Below are 21,831 nucleotides of genomic sequence, written 5' to 3'. Positions count from 1 at the left end.
TTTATGCATGAAGGGGATGATTCCATCTTGTGCAAGATGTTTCCCTCCAGTCTTGGCAAGGTGGCTTTATCCTGGTTTCATAAGTTGGCCCCACGATCCATACGAGGATGGAGGCAGTTGGCCGAGGAATTCACTGCTCGGTTCTTAACAAGCAGAAAAGCCCCAAAAACTTTTGAGAGTCTTTCCACCATGAAGCAGGAGGAGAACGAGCAGATCAGGGATTATGCAAAGAAGTACTGGGAAACTTTCAACGAGATTGAAAGTTGCAGTGAAGAGTACGCAATTGCTACTTTCAAGACTGGTTTGCCTGTTCGGGGAGAGTTGCGTCGTTCATTGAATAAACATCCGGTAGCCACCTTGGCTAAATTGATGGAACGGATAGAGCAACACGCCAGAATGGAGGATGACATACTCCGTGAGGATGGCAGGACGGTTGCCGAACAGCCGAAGGCACCTGCCAAAAAAGTGGATAAGCCAGAGCCCAAGACTTACAAAGACAGAAGGGAGTATGGGCAGGCTAAGAAAGAGCCATACAAGGACAAGCAAGCTCCTGACCCCAAGTCCTTCTTTTCTATAACTACGGTTTGGAAGGAGCCAATCTACAGGATTCTTTATCGAATAAAGAATCAGCCATATTTTAAATGGCCCCCAAGTCTAGGCGGAGACAAAGATGCAAAACGTGCTACGAATCAGCACTGCAGCTATCAAAAAGATTGGGGCCATATGACTAAGGACTGTGAGATATACAAGAGGCACCTTGATGATTTGGTCTCTCGGGGCTATCTCAAGGAGTTTATCCAGGAGGACCCTAAAGAGAAAGGGAAGGCTATGGAGCTGGATTACGAGCAAAACCCTAAAGGCGTGATCCATATGATACATGGGTTGGCTGCACCTTATACGAGGAGTGAGGTGAGGCTGTTGCAAAGACAGGTCAAACACGATCAGCACGTGATGCGATTGGGAAACAAGAGAGGGCGAAAGACTGATGTATGCAATGAGAGCTTGGCATTCAGTGATGATGACTTGGGGGAGGTCCAAATACCCCACAACGATGCATTGATCGTAACCCTACGAGTTGGGGAATATGACATCGAAAGAATTCTAGTGGACTCGGGGAGTTGTACAGAGGTATTGTACTATGATGCATTCAAGAAGCTGGGCCTGGCCCAATCAGACTTAGAACAGTCAACAACACCTCTTATTGGGTTCGGTGCAGGAGCAGTCTGGCCCCTTGGAAAGGTAACGTTACCTGTTCGGGCTGGATCAGTTGTGTTGAGAACAGACTTTTTAGTGGTCGATGTCTCTTCTTCCTATAACGCAATTATAGGGAGGACATGGCTGCACAAGATGAGAGCAGTCTCCTCCACTTATCACCAAATGGTGAAATTCCCAAGATCAAATGGGATTGAAGTCTTTAAAGGCAACCAGAAGGTGGCACAGCAATGTTTGATTTCTATCATCAAAACAGCTCCAAAGGTCCACCATGTTCATACATTAGAAGTACCAGATCAACCAACCATCGAGGATGTTAGAAGAAGCCAGGCTGAAAAAGTGGTTGAAGGATTGAGAAGATTCAGATCAACAAGACTGATCCTGAAAGATATTTTTTAATTGGGGAATCACTACTACCAGCAAACGAAAAGGCTGAGTCGATAAGATTTCTAAAGGAGTATATTGATGTTTTTGCATGGGTGCCAGAGGAAATGCCCGGAGTGGATGCAGATGTGATCTGTCACCATTTAAACATTGACCCTCAGCACAAGCCGATCATTCAGAAAAAACGAAGGGCAGCCGTGCAGCATGTAGATGCAGTGATTGAGGAGGTCGATCGTTTACTGGAGGCCAAGGCAATACGTGAAGTCTATTACCCAGAGTGGTTATCCAACACTGTTGTGGTAAAGAAGAAGAATGGGAAGTGGCGTGTCTGTGTGGACTTCACAGACCTAAACAAAGCGTGTCCTAAGGACAGTTTTCCTTTGCCCAGGATTGACCAATTGGTTGATGCAACCTCTGGTTACGAGCGAATGAGTTTTCTCGATGCATATCGAGGATATCACCAGATTGCTATGTTTGAACCTGATCAAGAGAAGACTTCGTTCATCACACCACGAGGGTTATACTGCTACAGTGTCATGCCGTTTGGGCTGAAGAATGCTGGGGCTACATACCAAAGACTTGCAACCATTATGTTCAAGAAGCTCATTGGGAAGACTTTGAAAGTTTACATAGATGATATGGTGGTGAAGAGTCGAGAAAAAGGAGGGCATATTACTGATTTAAAAGAAGTGTTCGAAATCCTGAGGAAATACAAGTTAAAACTCAACGCCTCGAAGTGTGCGTTTGGAGTTGGTTCGGGAAAGTTCATGGGCCATTTGGTAACCATGAGAGGGATAGAGGTAAATCCCGATCAGATTGATGCCTTGCAGAGACTACAGAGTCCCAAAACTACCAAGGAAGTCCAGAGGCTGACTGGAATGGCAGCAGCACTTAACAAATTCATCAGCAGGTCAAGTGTCAAGTGCAGACCCTTCTTTCAGCTATTAAAAAAGAGGGAGGGATTTGAATGGGGAGCAGAATGTGAGCAAGCTTTCCAGGACCTGAAGAAGTACCTGGCCGAACCCCCACTGTTGTCAACTCCACAACCAGGTGAGTCTTTAATTCTGTACTTAGCTGTTTCCGAGCATGCAGTAAGTGCAGTTCTGTTGAGGGATTTGGGGATCGAGCAAATCCCTATTTATTATGTTAGCAAGACATTGTTGGATGCAGAGACGAGATATCTACCTTTAGAAAAACTTGTCCTGGCACTTAGGACAGCCACAAGGAAATTGCCACATTACTTCCAAAGCCATAAGGTTGTGGTTTATACTGAGTTTCCATTAAAATCGTTGTTACGAAAGGCAGACTTTTCGGGAAGGATCTCGACATGGTCCGTGGAGTTAAGCCAGTACGATCTCGAATATCAGCCACGCACAGCAATCAAAGGCCAAGTGTTGGCAGATTTTGTGGCAGAATTTTCACCCACTGTGGCTCCCCTACCTCCTACGAGAAAGGAACAGGTGACTGAGACATCATCCATGGAGGATCAACCTGCAGCCGAACAGGATCCCACGGAGTGGAAGCTATTCGTTGACGGATCAGCATGTAATATTGGTTCTGGAATTGGGGTTGTCCTTTTTCCTCCTCAAGGAGTTCTGATTGAACTATCTGTTCGGCTTGGATTCAGTGCATCGAATAATGTGGCTGAATATGAGGCACTCTTGGCTGGATTAAGAAGTGCAAAGACTCTTAAAGCAGAACGGGTCAGGGTGTATTGTGATTCCCAGCTTGTTGTGAATCAGCTGTCCGGCGAGTACGAGACTCGAAATGAAAAGATGGTGGCCTACGTACAGGCAGCCAAGGACTTGCTTGATACCTTCGAGAGGGTATATATTGAGCAAATAAGTTCAGGACAGAATGCTCATGCAGATTCCTTAGCTTGGTTGCTGCAGCTGTACCAACTGAGTTCAAAAGAAGGGTGGTAGTAAAATATCTAAATGAGCCGAGCATTGGGAGGAGTGTAGACTTGGTCTTGGACGTGAACCAAGGACCAAGTTGGATGGACCCAATCATGGAGTTCTTACGAGACGAGATACTCCCTTCTGACAAAAAGGAGGCCCACAAGATAAGGGTCAAATCTGCTAGGTTTTGGCTGTCCCCAGAGGGAAAATTGTACAGAAAATCCTTTACGGGTCCATATTTGCTATGCGTACATCCTGAAATGGTACAGAAGTTCCTTCACAAAATCCACGAGGGAACATGTGGGAGCCATGCTGGAGGGAGATCCATTGCCCACCGAGCAATTACTCAAGGCTACTGGTGGCCACACCCGCCGAGGATCTGGTGCCTTTGACAAGTCCCTGGCCGTTTGCCCAATGGGGGATGGATATCGTGGGTCCACTACACAAAGCAACTGGGAATCGAAAATTCCTGCTTGTAGCAACTGACTATTTTACAAAATGGATTGAGGCAGAACCACTGGCCAAAATCACTGAACCTATGATAGAAAGGTTCGTGTGGAAAAGCATCATCACTCGCTTTGGGGTCCCTTATTCATTGATCACAGACAATGGATCCCAATTTCAGAAGAAATTCAAGGCTTTTTGTGCCCAGTATGAAATAAGAAATTATTATTCCACCTCAGCCTACCCTCAGAGTAATGGGCAAGCAGAGGCGTCTAATAAAACTATCCTTGATGGAATCAAGAAAAGACTGGACAAAGCAAAGGGTAAGTGGCCTGACGAGTTACCATTAGTTCTGTGGGCTCACCGAACAACGCCTAGGAGGTCTACGGGAGAGACCCCCTATTCATTGGCCTATGGAACAGAGGCTGTCATACCTTTGGAGATGGGTTTGCCGACCAACAGGACCGTTTTGGTTGAAAGTGGAGGCAATGACAGGGCCCTTCAAATCGAGCTTGACCTCGCCGAGGAGAGGAGAGAAAAAGCCTTGGTACATCTTGCTTCTTATCAAGAACAGCTGATGAAAAGCTACAATAAGCATGTTCATCCTCGAGAATTTGGTGTTGAGGACCTCGTGCTACGAAAAGTGCTCGGCAACACCAAGGTGGCTAACGAAGGCAAGTTGGGGGCCAATTGGGAAGGCCCGTATAGAGTAACTGAGATTGTAGGCATAGGAGCCTATCGATTGGCAGATTTGGATGGTGATCCAATCCCAAGGCCTTGGAATGTTCATAATCTACGAAAGTTCTTTGTTTAGAAGTATTAAAATCTGTCTTAGATTTGCACTACGTGATTGTGTGGGAATTACGAATATAATTCATTTGTTCTAGTTTTGATTATTCTCGTCACAAGGGGTACGAATACAACCCTCTTGAGTTTTATAGATTCTGAATAAAGTCTTGTTCTAGTATAACTGTTGGTATTTGTTTTAAAATACGAACTACGAGTTTGGTTTCCCTCATTCGTATTGGGGAGCAGGGTATACAGTTAAGTACGTGACACTTAAATACAAGTATGAAACACTTGTGTGATTTTCAAACAGTTAAGTACGTGACACTTAAACACAAGTATGAAACACTTGTGTGATTTTCAAACAGTTAAGTACGTAACACTTAAACATAAGTATGAAACACTTGTGTGATTAAGTATGAGCACACTTGTATGCTTTGTTTAAAGTACGTGAAACTTAACGAATACAAGTATGAAAACACTTGTATGGACTTTAAAGTACGAGACACTTGTACAAAGTTTATTAAAGCATAAACGAATATATGTTAAGCCACACTAAATCAAGTACATGAAACTTAAGAACATTCAAGTATGAGAACCATTCAAGGTGGAACGCTTTTAAGTACGTGAAACTTAAAATTCAGAACATGAAATCATGTGTGAAAGATTTGCTAAAGTACGAAATACTTATGCAAACAAATGATGATTAACAGTACGAAATACTTAGATTGAAATTGCATGCGAACAAATGCAGCAAACATGGAAGCCGAACAAAACATAAAAGTTATGCCACGAAGGGCCAAATACCTGTTTTAAAATAAAATATTGATAGTACTGGTACCACGCAGGGTAAAGAAAGCTATGGTCATGCAAGACTAGCCGGATGATTTTTAAAAACTACCTGTTTACTATCTTAATCCAGGTTCTGAACCTCAGGAGGGACATCAGCTTCAGCAACAACAGCAGCAGTTTGTACCTCTGGGATAACAATCTCAGTGGTCACTTCCAGAACAGATGATTGCACAACGTCATTTTGTGATTCAACTTGTATTTCTTCATCAACATCTGCAAAGTCGTCAATCTGTTGATCAACATCATCTGCTGGAGCTGCAACTTGGCGACTTGGTAGATCATTCTCAACCCATAGGGGAGAATCCTCAGCAACTCCTGCCTTTGTAAGGCATGCCTCCCAGCATGCGATCCAGATTTGATCTTGAATATCAGGCATCTGTTCGACATAACTTGATGTTGTGGCGTCAAAACCCTTCTGATAACCATCTTCAAAGGATGCCTTTTTGGTGCTGTCCATCTCGGCCAAAACTTGATGAAGGCTCTCCTTCGTGGTCTCAAGCTTGCCCTTTGTCTCAGACAAATCAGCTTTAGCTTTATCTGTCTCCCTCTCTAATCTCGTGACTGTTCGGATCAGCCTGGTGTTGTCATTTAAAAGCCTGATCCTTTCGGCTTCAGCTTCCTGGAATTTTTGGCCCAGTACGACCATTTTTTGGATAAACTATAGCAATACCAAAACGTGAGTAACTTTTCTCTTAAATATTACAAAGATGGAGCTTTAAAAAGAGAAGTTTTTGTTACCTTGATTTCACTGACGAGACCAGTGGACACAAGCCGATCAGGGGGAGACGAAGACTCTTTCTGTAAGTCAACAGGGAGTAGCAACCCTTGGGCCAGAGCAAGTGCTGTTTCCGACGAACTAGCACTGCCCCCGACGTGAACGGGACGGTCTCCTCTAGTGAATAGAGGAGTCCATGTTTGAGGAAGTACTTGGGTAGTTGGTGAAACAGGGTGATGTGTTTCGGTATCTGCTTGAGAAGCAGTACTAGTTGGGTCTTCTGATCTAGGCCGTTTGTCTCTGTGAGCATCACTGACCTCTATGGTAGTATCCACTTCACGAGATGAAGTGGAGCGGGTCGAACCTCCTCTGTTACGACGGGGTGCAGGAGGGGCGTTTCCTGTGGAAGCTACCCGACCAGATCCCCGTCCCCGAGAAGAGACGGTGAGGAGAGAGCTGAGGTTTAAAGGCTGACGTGTCATGGTGCTTGAGTTAGGAGGAGATTGAGAGTAACCTGAAGAGGATGATTGACTGGTGTCAAGATTCAATACTGGCTGTTCGGGTTGAAGAGGAATAACCTGTCTGGATCTTCGAACTCTAACTCGAGGTAACGGAACTCCTTCGGAAATAGGGATTTCACCCAGTTGACCAGCTACAGTTACTCCTGCGTTAGCTCTTGTGCTCCTAGGCTGAGGAGCAGTTGATGTAGAGGCAGCACTGGTGCTGGGGTGAGCAAGCCTCCTGTCGATGACACCTCTGTACGCAGGATAGTATCCCAGAAGCACGTCAGCGTCACGACCCCGACCAGCTGTTCAGGTACCAAGCACGCCTGTATATTTTAGGACTTTGTTAATGTCCTCTGTTCGGATGTTGCTTGGTGTACGTCTGGGACGATGATTAACGTTTTCAGCTGCAAAATTCAAATTGAAAAACCAAATTTAGTACATGAAAAAGCTACGAGAAAGCAGTAAATGAAGAATTGTAAAACGGTAAAATCAAGAGCATACGTGGATAGCCCCATATGTGGGGGCAATGGAGCCCTAGCACTTGGCCATCTTCCCCTAAAGGCTCGAATGCTCCAGTCACATAGAGGAAGTCGATCTCGTGGTCACGAGCAGAATCTGACAGATTGAGCACGAAGCGCTTCTCTGCCCTCCTAACTTTGAAGTAGTAAGTATTGTACTCAGGGTTTAGTACTATACTATACCACCACTGGATGTCCCAGATTCCTAAATTGGTCTCTAGAATCCCATTTAGGGCTATAGTCCCCATTATCAGTCTGAAAACGTTCGTAGAAACTTGCATGGGTGTAAGACGGTACCAGCTTAAAATCTAGCGAAGTAATGGATGAAGGGGGAAACGGACCCCGCCTTCGACAATGGACACGATTGGGATACACATTCTATCCCACGATCCAGCATCCCTATCCGATCCTAATGGGGCGAGTTCAAGCCCTACGTTTTCAGGAATATTGTATTTTTCTCTAAATGCCGCCATGGCAGCAGGGGTATCACAAAGCTTCCTAAACTTACTGGGTTTAGGAGGGTTATCATCTGCCATGGATATATTCCAAAGAGAAAATGGTACGACTGAAACCCTAGAAATGATTCACGAATCCGAGAATGAAAAATCTCGGATGGAATCTATTGGAATGAATGGGAAATTTTAAATTGGAAACCCAAGCAGAAGAAAAGAAGAAAGAACGAGGATCTTACAAAAATACGGTGACGATTTCCAAGAAAGTAATCGGATTTGCAGATGGCAGCAATGGCGGATAGCGGGATGTTTTCGCTTGGTTTCTAAAGACAGAAGGAGCAAGTTTGAGTCTTGGGTAAAAAATCAAAAAGAGCCCTTTCAGGGGTTTAAGGGCAAGAGACGGAGACGAAACGTCTCCTCTCACGCCGTTGCAGGTTAAAGTAACGGAAAGCAGAAACCGTTCTGACGCCGTTTCATAGAACGTCAGTTCGAAATTAATGCTAGGCATACGAAACGTGCCACGTGGAGTCATTTACCCCGAAATGGTATAATGACAGAGGTGCCAAAATGCATCAATGAAATATTTAAAATATGACTGCACGGGATCAGAAGAGTCTGGTCTAAATTTAATTCTGTTTCTAAACATCATATATTGCCCCCGAACAGTGGTAAATAGATGAAGCTGGGGAGCAATTGTAGGGAGGTATTCCCGAACACATACATTTAGTTGCCGAACACGTGATATTCGGGAGCACGTGGTAAATATGACAGGACTTACCGCCGGGCAATATAGTGAACAGCAATATGGACCAATGATATGAGAAGTCATTGATCCATGCTGTTTGTTCGGCAAACTAAGGGCCAAGTTACATGTGAAGTAGGCAGTCCAAAGCAGACTGTTCGGTTATAAACAGCCGAACAGATGAAGCAAAGAACCAAGCACGTGATACGAGGGATCACGGGTTAAAAAGCAATGCAAATGGTATGTGGGACCATAGTTTGAATATAGGCAGGACAGTCATCATGCTAAACAAATGTTCGGCAAGATGGACCGGTGACATGAGAAGTCAATGGTCCAAGCCGTCTGTTCGGCAACGAGATGGCCGAACAAAAGAAAGAACTTCAGTCAAATATTGAAGCATAAGGAACATTCTGGAAAGAGTCCAGAAACAATAGTATTCCGTTAAAAGAATAAGATCCCGAGAATATAGGATTTGATAAAGATACCCAACGAGTATGGGATGTTCGGCTTGTTATGGAAAAGAGTCCTACAAGGATTAAGGTAATGAACTAATAAAGGAAACAAGAATCCTTGATATCCTGAGATTCCTGTACGAGTTAGGAATCCTAGGGCAACACGGATGCTTGGCCAGCAAGCATACGCAAATCTATAAATAAGAGTTAAACCTAAAGGTAAAAGGTACGCAATATACTGTATTCTTATTGCATTCCTACTGAGAATTAGGGTTCGACTTCTAGTACGTGATACTAACAAAGGTATCGGAGGGCCTTTGCCAAGAGAGGCAAAGGTGCACTCACCCCCTGTCTATTTTGCAGATTAAAGTTCAGACGACGAGTTAGAGTTCCGGTGAAGAGGCACGAATAAGCCGTTGCAATCCAGTTGATCCGAAGTACCAATTGTTTTCATCCCCCTACACAAAGCTCGATTCGGCTCGTTTACACCCCAACTTTAGGTACAACTTTTGTACCATATGGCGAAGATCGTTATTTAACCCAATTGATCAGCTCAAGTGGGAGAAAAGATGCCCAGAAATAACATGGAATTATCGCACCGATGGTGCAAGAATGCCGCCTTTGTGCAACAACAATTCAATCATTAGAAACCACCATTAATATTGGATAAAAACACAAACGATGTTTCCATTGCAACAATCAACATGAATAGGATATACCAATTCGCTGCATCCATCGTTAAATAACCGGAATTCGAAGCAGCATATACAATAGTCATAAGAAACAGGAAACTTGAAGATAATCTGTCTGTTATTCATGTGTACCAGAAACTTAAAGCAGCACTATCTACATAGCCACCATCTGAATAATCAGCCATTGACCATCACTTGGGTGGAAATAAGGCATGCTAAATAATAAGTACCGAGAAGACAATAAAGCATGCAATGATCCTTTCACCCTCCGACTTGTTTCCTCCTCGATGCTCAAAAGCTACAGAGCTTTCTTAAGCACTGCTCTTCTTCCCGGCATCATTCGTATAAGCCCACTGAGGCTTAGCCGGAGTGCGCTGCATTGCCTTCACTCCCAGCGGATTGTCCTTGCTCTGATACATTGAGGGGAAGGAGAAAAAAAAGGTAAGCACCCCTCATTTGGGAGCATCATAAATCAACAGTTATGCAATTATTAAGTTGATTAGATTTTGTTCATAGATTCCAGATTTGGATTACAATGAGAAGCTAAAATGCTCGTGGAAGGTTTGAAAAAATCCGGGCGTGCACCATAATAATGAGTGGAAATATAATTTGAGAAATAGATTTTGAATGTGAATTTGACCAAAATACCATTCGTCATAGTTTAAAAGTGTGAAAAACTTGAATGTGTTTGGCAGGTGAGTGGTGGTGCCCATAGTCCAAACGCAAAACAATTCTTGAAGTCTCACACAAATTGCCCAAATCAACAGATTCTGGGTGAAAATGCCACCAGAAAGTGTGAAGGAGGTGGCGGAAGGGGTGGGTGGTGCCGTGTAATTTAATGAAAAGTTGTTTATTCACTCCTTGAATCATTTCTCCTATCTCCATGACAACCCCAAACGCAACTTTTTGAAGTTTTAGAATCCATAACACACACGAAAAATCTCTTCGAAACACACACAAAAAAAGAGAGTAATCCTTAGTTCTTACCATTCTGCAGGTGCCGGAGTAAACGTTACACACGGGGTACTCATGGGGGCAGCAACTAGAATGGTCTTCACAGCAGGTGGCCCCTTCAAGCGGGCAGCAACCCCAAGCAAAGCAGGCCTTGCCGAATTCGTAGACACAGCAGCAGGTGGTGCTTTCGGGACAAGTGTAGTTGTCGTCGCAAACAGTAGGGGGCTTAATTGGGGAAGGAGGAGATGGGCCTGGGTTGGGGGGATTTACGCCGGTCTTGATTGGGTAAGAAGCCTCCATTGCAATTCCACATTTTCCAGTGAGACCAGCAGTACCACGCTCCATCCTGATGTAGCCACTCTCTCCCCAGCTCGATCCCCATGAGTTCTTGACGATCCAGTAGTCTGCACCATCATCTGTACCGTATCCGACGGCTGTGACACCGTGGTCTAGTGCTGTCCCGCACTTTCCTGTATATACACCCTGAATATGTAGAGAATAAGAAACGCTTAGATTATTCAAGCCTTTCACCTATTTTCCAATAACTTTGTTGACCTACAGCAAAGATGGCCAATTGAAGGGATAGTTAGTGTGAAAATATTGAATACTTGTCATTTAGATTACTCAAGCCTTTCACCTATTTTCCAATAACTTTGTTGACCTACTGCAAAGATGCCTAATTAAAAGGAAGGATAGTGCGGAAATATTGAATACTTGTCATAACGAATGCTAATTTAGGGATATGTAAGGGGTTCATGTTGATTGTTTTTTTTAAGACAATCCCCATTTCAATTTTATTGGTTTTGTGAATGTGGATTGTACCGATTGTCAATCGATTATAACAAAATAAAAAATCGCACACTGGTGTAGTGCAGGGGTGCACTACAGCATCCCCAAATACAAATAGAGATAATTTAAAAGGTTCAGTTGGTTCAGTTTTGTTCGGTAGATAACTTCCTTAAAGCCTCCTAATCGGCAACCAATACCTTTCAAAACACGGCATAATTTTACCAAATATACCAACAAAGTTGATATATTTGGTCCAGTTTGGGCAGTTTTTCTTACATTCCGAAATGGTAATTTTGTGGTCCTTCCGATTTCTAATAAGAACGTTTATCATCATGCCTCAGAATTTTCATTTTTTGCACTCGCATCATCTTGACAAGTTTTGTTTGGTGAAAAATCTGTTTTATGGATCAACTTCAAGCCATGTATAGCTAATAATGAAGGACTTATCGCTAGGGCTGCAAACGATCCGAGCCGCTCGCGAGCGGCTCGAAGCTCGGCTCTATAACGGCTCGGCTCGGCTCGGCTCGGCTCGGTTCGAGACACAAACGAACGAGCTCGAGTCCTGGGCTCGTTTCGTAAATGAGCCGAGCTCGAGCTAGTCGAAACTCGGCTCGAATTGGCTCGCGAGCTCAACTATATTATATATATTTATATATATATATATATATATATATATATTACATATTTATATTTATTTATATATATATATATATATATTTATATATATTTGTTTCATAAACGAGCCGAGCGAGCCGAGCTCGAGCTCTGTAAATACTTCTCGAGCCGAGCTCGAGCTCGAGTCCTGCAGCTCGTCACGAGCTCGAGCTCCAACTAAATTTTTGGCGAGCCGAGCTCGAACACTCTAAAACTCGGCTCGGCTCGCCTCGGCTCGTTTGCAGCCCTACTTATCACAATTACCATCACAAACCAAACTTGCATACAAAGATGGAGTTAGAATCTCACCGACTCGTAGAATTGGAAGGTCATGCCACCGGCTTCAATGGCAACACTCACGGGCTGACTTGCCACTGCCTTCTGCAACGCCTTTTCGTCATTTGCAGGGACATCTTCGTAGCTGTCAATCGTAACAACCTTGGCATTTTTCTGCATCATCAAAAAGTAACAAACAATTAGCAGCTAAATTCTCAATATGGGTATCATTAGTTTTATCCTTCTTTTAAAATACTTAAATCACTACTAACCCTGGATAGGTCGCATTTACCATCCCTAGCATTATAAGGGTAGTCGGCCTCAGAGTCGATGCCGCCATTGTTGATGATGAATTCAAAGGCGTAGTCCATGAGACCGCCATCGCATCCTTCGTTGTACATGTTGTCGCACTCCACCAGCTCTTGTTCCGATAGCGAGATCAGATCGCCGGTCACTATTTGGTTGACCCCTTCGACAGCGGCAATCGTCGAAAAGGCCCAGCAGCTCCCTTCATTTCCAAATCCACGATGATTAAGTATACCACACATTTTTGCAAACCACAACACAGGCATCATAAAGTCAATGAGAATTATTTACCCCCCAAGAGTCAACTAGTTTGCGTTCACGTCTCTTTCTGTACAAATTCATTTTTGCTTTCGTTTATGAGATTATACATCGAGCACGTCATGGAAAATTAGGTGGGACCCCAATCAGATAATTGAAAGGCAATCAGAAGGCAAAGAAAACACAAATACAAGTGGGAGTGGGACACATGGGTGGAAACAGCCAGGTCAAGAAGAATGACTTCATGCATGACGTATGCAAGGCCAACTAACCCAAAGTATAGGAATGGCATCCTCTCCCTCCCATTCCTATTTAGACCCAATATGTTAATGTTGTGGACTTTTTTCAAAGACTTTGATGATCAAAATCGCTCACTACGAAGAAATGAGTGCGAGTCAATCAGTCACGCCAAAACTCATATTGAGCAAAAATCGATTGTTATAGTTTCGAAATATTATAATATGATTTCGAAACATATAAACAAAAATTGAAATGCTAGATCAGAATATGAGATGGAAATAATTTTTAACATAGCTGATGCTCTCGAGAATTCTAAAAAAATGAACAAATTTCGATGATCAACATGGGTTTGAAAAGAACCCACTACCCTAACAAGTCCGGGAGGATCTTATCTCTCCAAAAAATTCTCTTCTTTTTATTGCATTTATTGTGGAGTTAGAATTTTATTGCATTTATTGTGGAGTTAGAATTCTTTGTACCCAATTTCAAATGTACACGGGTTTTAGTACAAGTATAACCATTGAACTACGTAAAAATCTATACATCTCTCAACATTCGCACCCAATCCACTAGCCGAGAATGCAACGAAGCACAAAATTGCGTACCAACAGTACTAGTGACACACACAAATGCACAACAAATGTCGGTGTGAAGTTGTGTGTGATTTTAGAATTTATTTTTGATAAGGTAGAGAGGATTTGTGACTAGTCTAAAGCAAACGCCAATAAGAATCTATCGACATCCAATGAACCGAAAATAACTAGCTGGCAATTTACGTAATAGCTGAAAATGAAAATTCAGCCTATAACCATGTACAGGGGGGATGAACCATTTAAAAATTAAAACCGTAGTAAATTTATGGAGTAAATATTAAATTCCACCACCCATAAATATTTCCAGTACATTAACAAAGGAATCCTTTACAGGTGAGATGAGCCATTTAAAGAGGTAGAATGCACTGTTTTATTCTCCCAACTGCGTGTGGGTGTTCTTCCCTTAGAGTGGCTATTCCTTTCTTTCTTTGTTTCTTCCATGTGATAGGCTTATTTCTTGTATTAGTTGAGTTGTCGGACTTGATTTTCCCGTAGACTCTCACAATTATGTGTCCCAGGTTCGTACTTTGAAATTCATACATGATGTAAATGATCATCTCTCCCATCGATTAACAAAAAATAAATAAAAATTCACCACAGATACCGATTTCCAATATATTAAAGAATCCTTTTATCAGTTTGGGACCCAAAAAATGTAGATGAATTAATTGTGTTTCCTAAAATGATAAATTGACTATCATTCAGAACCAGATAAGTTTGACTAATTGGAGAAACTTGAGTATTACTATAATATCCTTGAATCTACCATTCATCTGAGGGCATTGCAGTCAAATCAAGCAAACACCTTTCTCCTACAAGCCAAACAATTCCTCTATCATTTCTCGTCGTTGGAAATCCTATGAGAAATTGACGAACTATAAATTTGATCCCACAAAAAAATCTAAGGAAATTAATTCAAAGAAAATAACAAATAAATTATACAACTTTTTAATAAAAAAAATGAAGGATTGCTTTACCTATTGAATTACTTCGCACCAAATTAAGATCCCAATAAATTCTTTAAATCGATGAAAAAATTTAATACTTTATGCACGTAAAAAACTTAACTTTAATAATTTTAGTCCACTGCAAATAATAAGATGTACTAATGGCAATATTGATAAATCAAAAGCAAATTAAAAATAATAACGTGGGAAAAAAAAAAGGAAAATCAAAACATACCACAGCTGCCCTGGTCTTTAACGTCAACGACGGCCCCTTTCTCTCTCCAATCGACGGCATCCGGAAGACTCTCGCCGTCTTTAACGACATACCTGTCACTCGTCTTCGTCGCCGTCAACCTCCGTCCAGACCCGGCCTTGGCGCCCAAGTACTTGGACCGGTACTCCTCGTTGGTCAGGTCAGCGAACCGGTTCAGGCCCAGCTTGTACGACCGGTTCTCCGCGTTGTGCTCGTCGATGAACCTCAGGTTGTGCTTAAATATCTGGAACCTCTTCTCCTTCTCTCCCAGGGCGTTGTAGTTCTTGCCGTGGCTGACCAGCCACGACTCGAACATGGACGCGACCTCGTCGTCTGATCTCCGGTGGTGTTCGCCGGAGCCGATGATCGACATATCCAGCGCCGATGATAGGACGAGGAGGACGGAGAAGAGGAAGAGGATGGCGGTGGTGATGAGGGATCTGAATGGAGAACCCATGTTTGTGTTTCTCTCTCTACTTTTCTCTCTCCCCTTTGTTTCTTGAGGAAGAATGTGGTGGTGGGGTATGGAGGAGGTGGGGAGTAGGGTGGGTTTTTAAAGCGGCATGGGTCGGTTCATGGCGTTTATATACGATATATATCTAGGAGTATTGTATTTGTTCATTTGAATTTTAGAAGAGAGAAGATATTTTTAATAGGTGCAGAGGTGTCCGGACCGATCGATGTTTTTGAGTCTACATCGTAAGCGAAGCGAATAATTTGCATTCAATGAAAGATTCCCGATACATTTGTGTTCGAATTTATTTCCGATGCATTAGTATACTTATGTCTACGTTCTTTTTCATATTTGTACTTTGGTGAAATTATATAGTAACATTATTCTTACTACTTCATAAACTTGTTTAATTTTTCGTACATCAAAGTGCATTATTGCGAGTTCACAATAGAAACGAAAGGATTACAAATGGTAAAAATAAATCTGCATATAAATTAGAATTCAGAATACTTATGTGCGTGATTTTTTTTATGGTAATTTTAAATCTTAATTAGTTTTTTCAAAGTTTAATTTTTTAAAAAAGTTATTTACGACTAGTATTTAATTAAGTACGACCGGGTTTTTTTTATGGGAGGGATGGAGCTACAGAGTAAAAATCTCAAAGGGGTCCCGTTTTGGCTTTGAAAAGTCTTTCATTAATGGCTTTGGAAATAGTAGAAGTCCAAACGAGAAAAATGCGGATTAGATGTGATTGGCTGGAGGAGGAAACAGCCAAGAAAAGAACGGAACTCCGAAGAGAGAGAAAGTGAAGTCCGGAGAGAGAAATTACTAGGAGTAGTTCATTTGACCAACCAACCAGGGGAAGGGGGTCCGAATTCCACATCTTTTGGGCTTTCAGAAATAGGAGTCATGTGGCCATGTGGGAATCATTGCCGGGTTTTGGGTCGTATTTGGCAGTGGCGGACACGGTGTTCCTGGCCTCCAGCGGCTCGGCGGATGAAGTTTTCGGTGAATAAAAAAGAAAAGCTGATAAAAAGTGGATGAATACGACCTAAGGATAGTAGTTAAAAATGAATGATAAGAGCATCTTTACCAATCTCAACAGATTTTAGACCAAATTAATTTTTAAAAATTACTTTTCTATTTTAGCTAGTCATTTTTCAAAATTATACGGAATCGGCTTCTTTACTCTCATTTTCTTCTCAATTAAGTATTTGCTGCCAAGGACCCTATTTGGGGCATGGCAAATGGGAAAAAAATTGATGATTTTTGTAGGATCCATTATGGATTTTAAAAAAATGATTCAAGCCGCGAGTTATTTTAAAAAAAAATTTTATGAGGCATATGGTTTCTGGCTACAATAATGACGAATGCTGGTTTGACCAGCTTGATATTGATGTTCTAAGCTAAGAAGGTTGTTTGGTAGTTAAAATAGATGGATAAGAGTGTGTGGATAAAGAAATAATGTGAGAACTTGTTTAATCGTCCCTTGTAGTGAAAGTACAAACAGAGTTTGGAGAGATTTAAGGGGCAAGGGGGTCATTATATCCACCCAGATAAGCTTATCCTAGGGGTAAGGCTGTAAACTAATCGAGCAGCCAAGCTCGGCTCGTTTACTAGCTCGGCTCGGGTCATTTAGTAAACGAGCCGAGCTTCGAGTTTTCAACTCTTTTAGAAAATGAGCCAAGCTCGGCTCGTTAAGAGTGGTTCGGCTTGATTAAAGAGGCTCGTTTAGTAAATGACTCGGCTCGGCTCAATAAGGGCTTGGCTCGTTAAAGGTCAAACCGAGCTTAAACTCAAATTTTTTGCTCGTTTAGTAAACAAGCCGAACTCAAACTCGACAATGTTTGGTTCAGCTCGGTTACAGCCCTACCTAAGAGGTGGGGTGGGATAAGCTAAGTCCCCTGCACCTACAGGGGTTTTAGCAATCCAGGAGCAAAATGGGAACCAAACACCTAATAAAGGTGGGCACAGATTAGGTTTCACAAAAAAATCATACATCCAGTGGTTTTCATTTTTGGGTTGCAAACTTATATCGTGCGATTCGTGCTCCTCGAAAACGTCTCAACTCGCTTTTTCATAGTGGAGGTTATTAGGGAGCCAATTACTTATTATTGGGATTTTGAATTATAAATTGTAGATTATGAATATCAGAATTATAGTAGTAGGAACTACGAAGAATCTGTAAAACTGTTTGGAAGATAAATACAGAATAAAATTTTGCATGCAAATTTGTGAGAAAGTATAATAACAATCTAAAAAAACCCTTCCCAATATGATTTTTGGATTGTATTGTTCATAGCGCACAATGCTTTGCGGTATAATGGATTTTCAGAGTAACAGTCAAACGTGCAAAATTAGCGTTTATGACCGTTCGATGCACGGGATTACCGTTACGTGGTACCCCAAATTTATTTTCCACCATACATGTCTTTTGGTGCATAAAGTGAAACCAATGCTAGCTTGCATCGAACACGGGACCGAAAAAAATATTAAACTGTCTTTTTTATCATCTAGTATTGTGTCCGTTCGATGCACTGGATAAAACAATGATTTGTGCAAGCTCAACAATTAGTAGTAAAAATCACACAAACGTGTGGTGGAGAGATAAATTGAGCCACCACATAAAAATGTCACTGAAGTGTTGGATTATTTTTCCTCAATTCCCTTAAAAATCTCTCCCCCTCACCACGTTCTCTCCCTCTCTCCAACTACCCCTCCCACATCCCCTCTCTCTCTCTCTCTCTCTCTCTCTCTCTCTCTCTCTCTCTCTCTCTCTCTCTCTCTCTCTCTTTCACCCTTCCAATTTAAACAAATTAAAAGAAAATCAAAACTCTAGAAAAATTAGAAATGGAGGTTTTGAAGATTGGTATAGGCCGTAAACACATTCCTATAGGAAATTGATTGACAAACAGACAGACAGATAGATAGTTTGGTTAATCGAGAGTTCAAAATGAAAGATTAGCGTTTACCAATCTTATTTGCATAGTTGCATATTTTTATACATATATTTAGGTAATTTATAAATGTAGACTAGGCAATCTTGTTCGGCAAAATAATGTTTTTTTACTAATTTCGTGTGGGGTAGGTCGTCTTATAACAAGTAAAGGGATCGATCAAAAATTAATTTAGCGTTGATTTTCGTTGTAAACAACTATCAATCTAGCTATGACTCGCCAAATAAACTTGTATTTATTGCTTGTTTTAGAATAATAAATAAGTAGACGAATCAAATGGCCGGCGAATTCCTTCTGATCCATCATTCATCTTTATCATTGATTTTATTTCAGATTCAATCTTCGTGATAGATAACTAACTAATATTAAACAACAGATTTTTGTTTTAATTCCATCTCTCATTATAAATCAAATAACATAATCTTGCCATATCTTTGACATTCTCATTCACCGTAATGCTTACGAAGAGAGGTGAATATATTTCAGAAACAAACTTGAGTTTACACTTCTTCTTCTTTTTTTCTTTTTCTTTTTTTAGTAGTTTCCTTTTGTCATCAATGAATTTATTTAGTTTTGGATCAAAAATTTTAACTAATGCGATTTGAATTGAAAAAAGAGAGGTAAGAATAGTGAAAGATTTTGTTAATTTTTTCAAGAATTTTTTTAGTTTGAACTCTTCTCAATAAGACAAATTGCTAGAGGTAAACAAAAATGTATCTCAAAAGTATTGAAAATTAAGAAAAGACTTAAAAAAAAAAATACAATTTGACTTAGGGCCCGTTCGGACAAATAAGTCACAGTGGCTTATTTTTTGTCCTTATTCAAATTTTTTCCGTATTGCTTGGCTTATTGTCATTTTTTTGGGGATTATTGCATCCTCACGACAAGAGGAATCTAAAAAATAAAAAATTTTGACCGAAATCCAATTTTTTTTGAATAAAGACGAAAAAATTGGCTTATTGATTTACTTTCGTCTTTATTCAAAAAAAATTGAATTTCGGTCAAAATTTTTTACTTTTTAGATTCCTCTTGTCGTGAAGATGCAATAATCCCCAAAAAAATGACAATAAGCCAAGTGATACGAAAAAAATTTGAATAAAGACAAAAAATAAACCATTTTGGCTTATTTGTCCGAACACCCCCTTAGCCGATGTTTGCAAAAACTTGTGTTGCAGAATCTCAAAAGCGTCAGACCACTTGACGCAAATTTTTTCTTTTGATAATCAGAAAACGGTCTTGCTATTGTCAGCCCACTGGGCTGACGATAAACACATTAAAAGACAAGAAAAACACGTATTTCTGTGTACTTTTTACATCTTTTAATACACATTCACACACCTACTATCGTCAACCCATTGGGCTGATTTTAGAATTTTCCATCAGAAAAAGGAAAAGTGTGAGATTTATCTACTCATAATTCCAATAGTTCTCTTCAAAAAAATTCCAATAGTTTAGGTGATAGACCTATGTAAGGAATCTTGATAGGCCACGTTGCATGTATCTACTGGTTGCACAAAGCAATAGGATTCGGACGCCTTTTGTGTGGGATACCTACCGTTCAATCGGTTTTTTTTTTTTTCTAGGACAATCAGAATACAAATTATATTGATATAAACACCGAGAAAATCAAAACATCTAGAAAACTAACAAAGAGACAAGACTCGTCGGAACTTCGGTCTTTGAAGCCGTCATATTGTATGAATTTTGCCGGATCTTTGCCGGAAACTTCTTGAACAACCATTGAACGACGTGACGAAGAACCACCCACAACAATACCGTGAAGGAGACTATTGAATTGGCTTCTTTGCATGCATCAATTACGACCAACGATCCTTGCACGTAAATGCGAGTGTGTGTATTATGTAGATGTAATTGTATGTGATTTGTTAGGAATCGAACTCCGACTCTATATTCAAAATCCAGTTTTTTTTCTCTCTCTTTTCTCTAACAACAATTTTTTCTCGCCTCTCTCGCCCTGTTTTCTTTGAAAACTCTCAACTCTAATTATAATACAACTGCATTATAAATAGTTAAGGCTAATGGCCAAAATTGCCCTTGCTAAAAGTGGAAATCGCTGTGGGAGCCAAAAAAAGAGTTGGGTCCCCGACTCTCCACAACCTCGAGCTTCAACGTTGCTAAAGGTTGTCTGCATACCCAACATAATTGTATAATACGCTTGCTCTCATTTGGAGCTGGAGCCCTAAACATAAACACACGAGTTTGTGTCGTTTAGCCCACATGAACGTGATCTAAACTGTTTATGTTGTTCGGCTTGGTGAGTTCATCAGCCTTGAAAAAAAGAGATCATTAGTTTAAATATGATGACTTTGATTTTCATTGCTTATTTGATTAATTAACTAATTATTTGTTTGAGTGTAAATTTGGACATGCACAAACTTCAAATAATTCTATCTCCTGAATAAAAAAGTAAATGAAAGGCCAAATCGGAGGTACTTTTGGTGTCCTTGTTGTGCCTTCGAGATGTGATCCAAATCGTTTATTTTATTGGTCATGCCAAAAATGAAATTGAACAAATATTGTAAAATATATAAACGAAACACATTCTTTTTGAAGAACAGTAATGGCTATGATTATACGAATAAGCTTGAAGAAAAAAATATTTTGTCTACCTGGCCCAAAGCAATTAAAAAAAATTAAAAATCTCTGATCAATATAGGTAGAAAATTTGTCATGCAAGCACATATTAGATAATTTTGACAGGTTGGGGATGGTGTTGTGCGCACTGTGCTGCGCATATTCGAACCGTTGATCTCGTCAATCAACGATTTGGTCGAAGTAATAAATAGTACTTTACTGTCAATGTGTCAAGTAAATTTATGTGGTTCTGAAATGCAGAATAAGTAAAATAAATAGATTTTATTTTTATTTTTATTTTATTTTTGATTGGGTGGGGGGGGGGGGGTATAAAAGAAGGGAAGTGATTTTCGCACACCCTAAATTATTAATCGTACTTCGCAAAATTAATAATTTGGAGAGTGCAAAATCAACTCTACATTAATTTTCAACAATTTGAGGAGCACGAAAATCACTTCCCATAAAAGAATTCTTAAATCAATGTCCTTAAAATAAGTTTGTACTTATCCTCGAATGAGTATTCCTATGCTTTGAACAGGAAGGAAGCCAAACCAAACCGAGCCTTATGTCCCAATTATTTAAAGTCGGCTACATGAATTATTTTTCTTCATTGAGCTCTGTCAAGGACCACTTGTTCACATAAATCCATTATACGCATATCTACGGGAAGGAAGCCAAAGAGCTGAAAATTTCATGTAAATCGAGAATGACTTGTAATGCAAAATTGTATTGTATAATACTATGTTTAGTTGAATGCAATCAAAAATGATTTCGTAGAATAGTAATATAATCATATCTATTGATCGAGTTGAATGCAATAAAAAAATGACTTTTCGCATAATTGAATGCACTAGACGACTTGATTATTGGTGTGGCCATGATAGGTCGGGAGTAATATA

At 40.7% G+C, this 21,831-nt stretch overlaps 1 protein-coding gene across 1 annotated transcript; it reads right to left on the bottom strand.

Moving 5' to 3' along the window:
• Positions 1-9,626: 9,626 nt before the first annotated feature.
• Positions 9,627-15,543, bottom strand: LOC131331246 (cysteine proteinase mucunain-like). Its single transcript, XM_058365129.1, has 5 exons — positions 14,909-15,543; positions 12,602-12,837; positions 12,363-12,503; positions 10,644-11,093; positions 9,627-10,066 (listed from the first exon to the last, which is right to left on the bottom strand). The coding sequence occupies exons 1-5, from the start codon at positions 15,381-15,383 to the stop codon at positions 9,968-9,970; spliced, it is 1,401 nt and encodes a 466-aa protein (XP_058221112.1). The 5' UTR covers positions 15,384-15,543; the 3' UTR covers positions 9,627-9,967.
• Positions 15,544-21,831: the final 6,288 nt, after the last annotated feature.

The sequence above is a fragment of the Rhododendron vialii genome, chromosome 6a, assembly GCF_030253575.1.
Source record: "Rhododendron vialii isolate Sample 1 chromosome 6a, ASM3025357v1".
Taxonomy (NCBI): Eukaryota; Viridiplantae; Streptophyta; class Magnoliopsida; order Ericales; family Ericaceae; genus Rhododendron; species Rhododendron vialii.
Note: the sequence above shows the minus strand (reverse complement) of the source record. Positions and strands in the feature narration are given on the sequence as shown.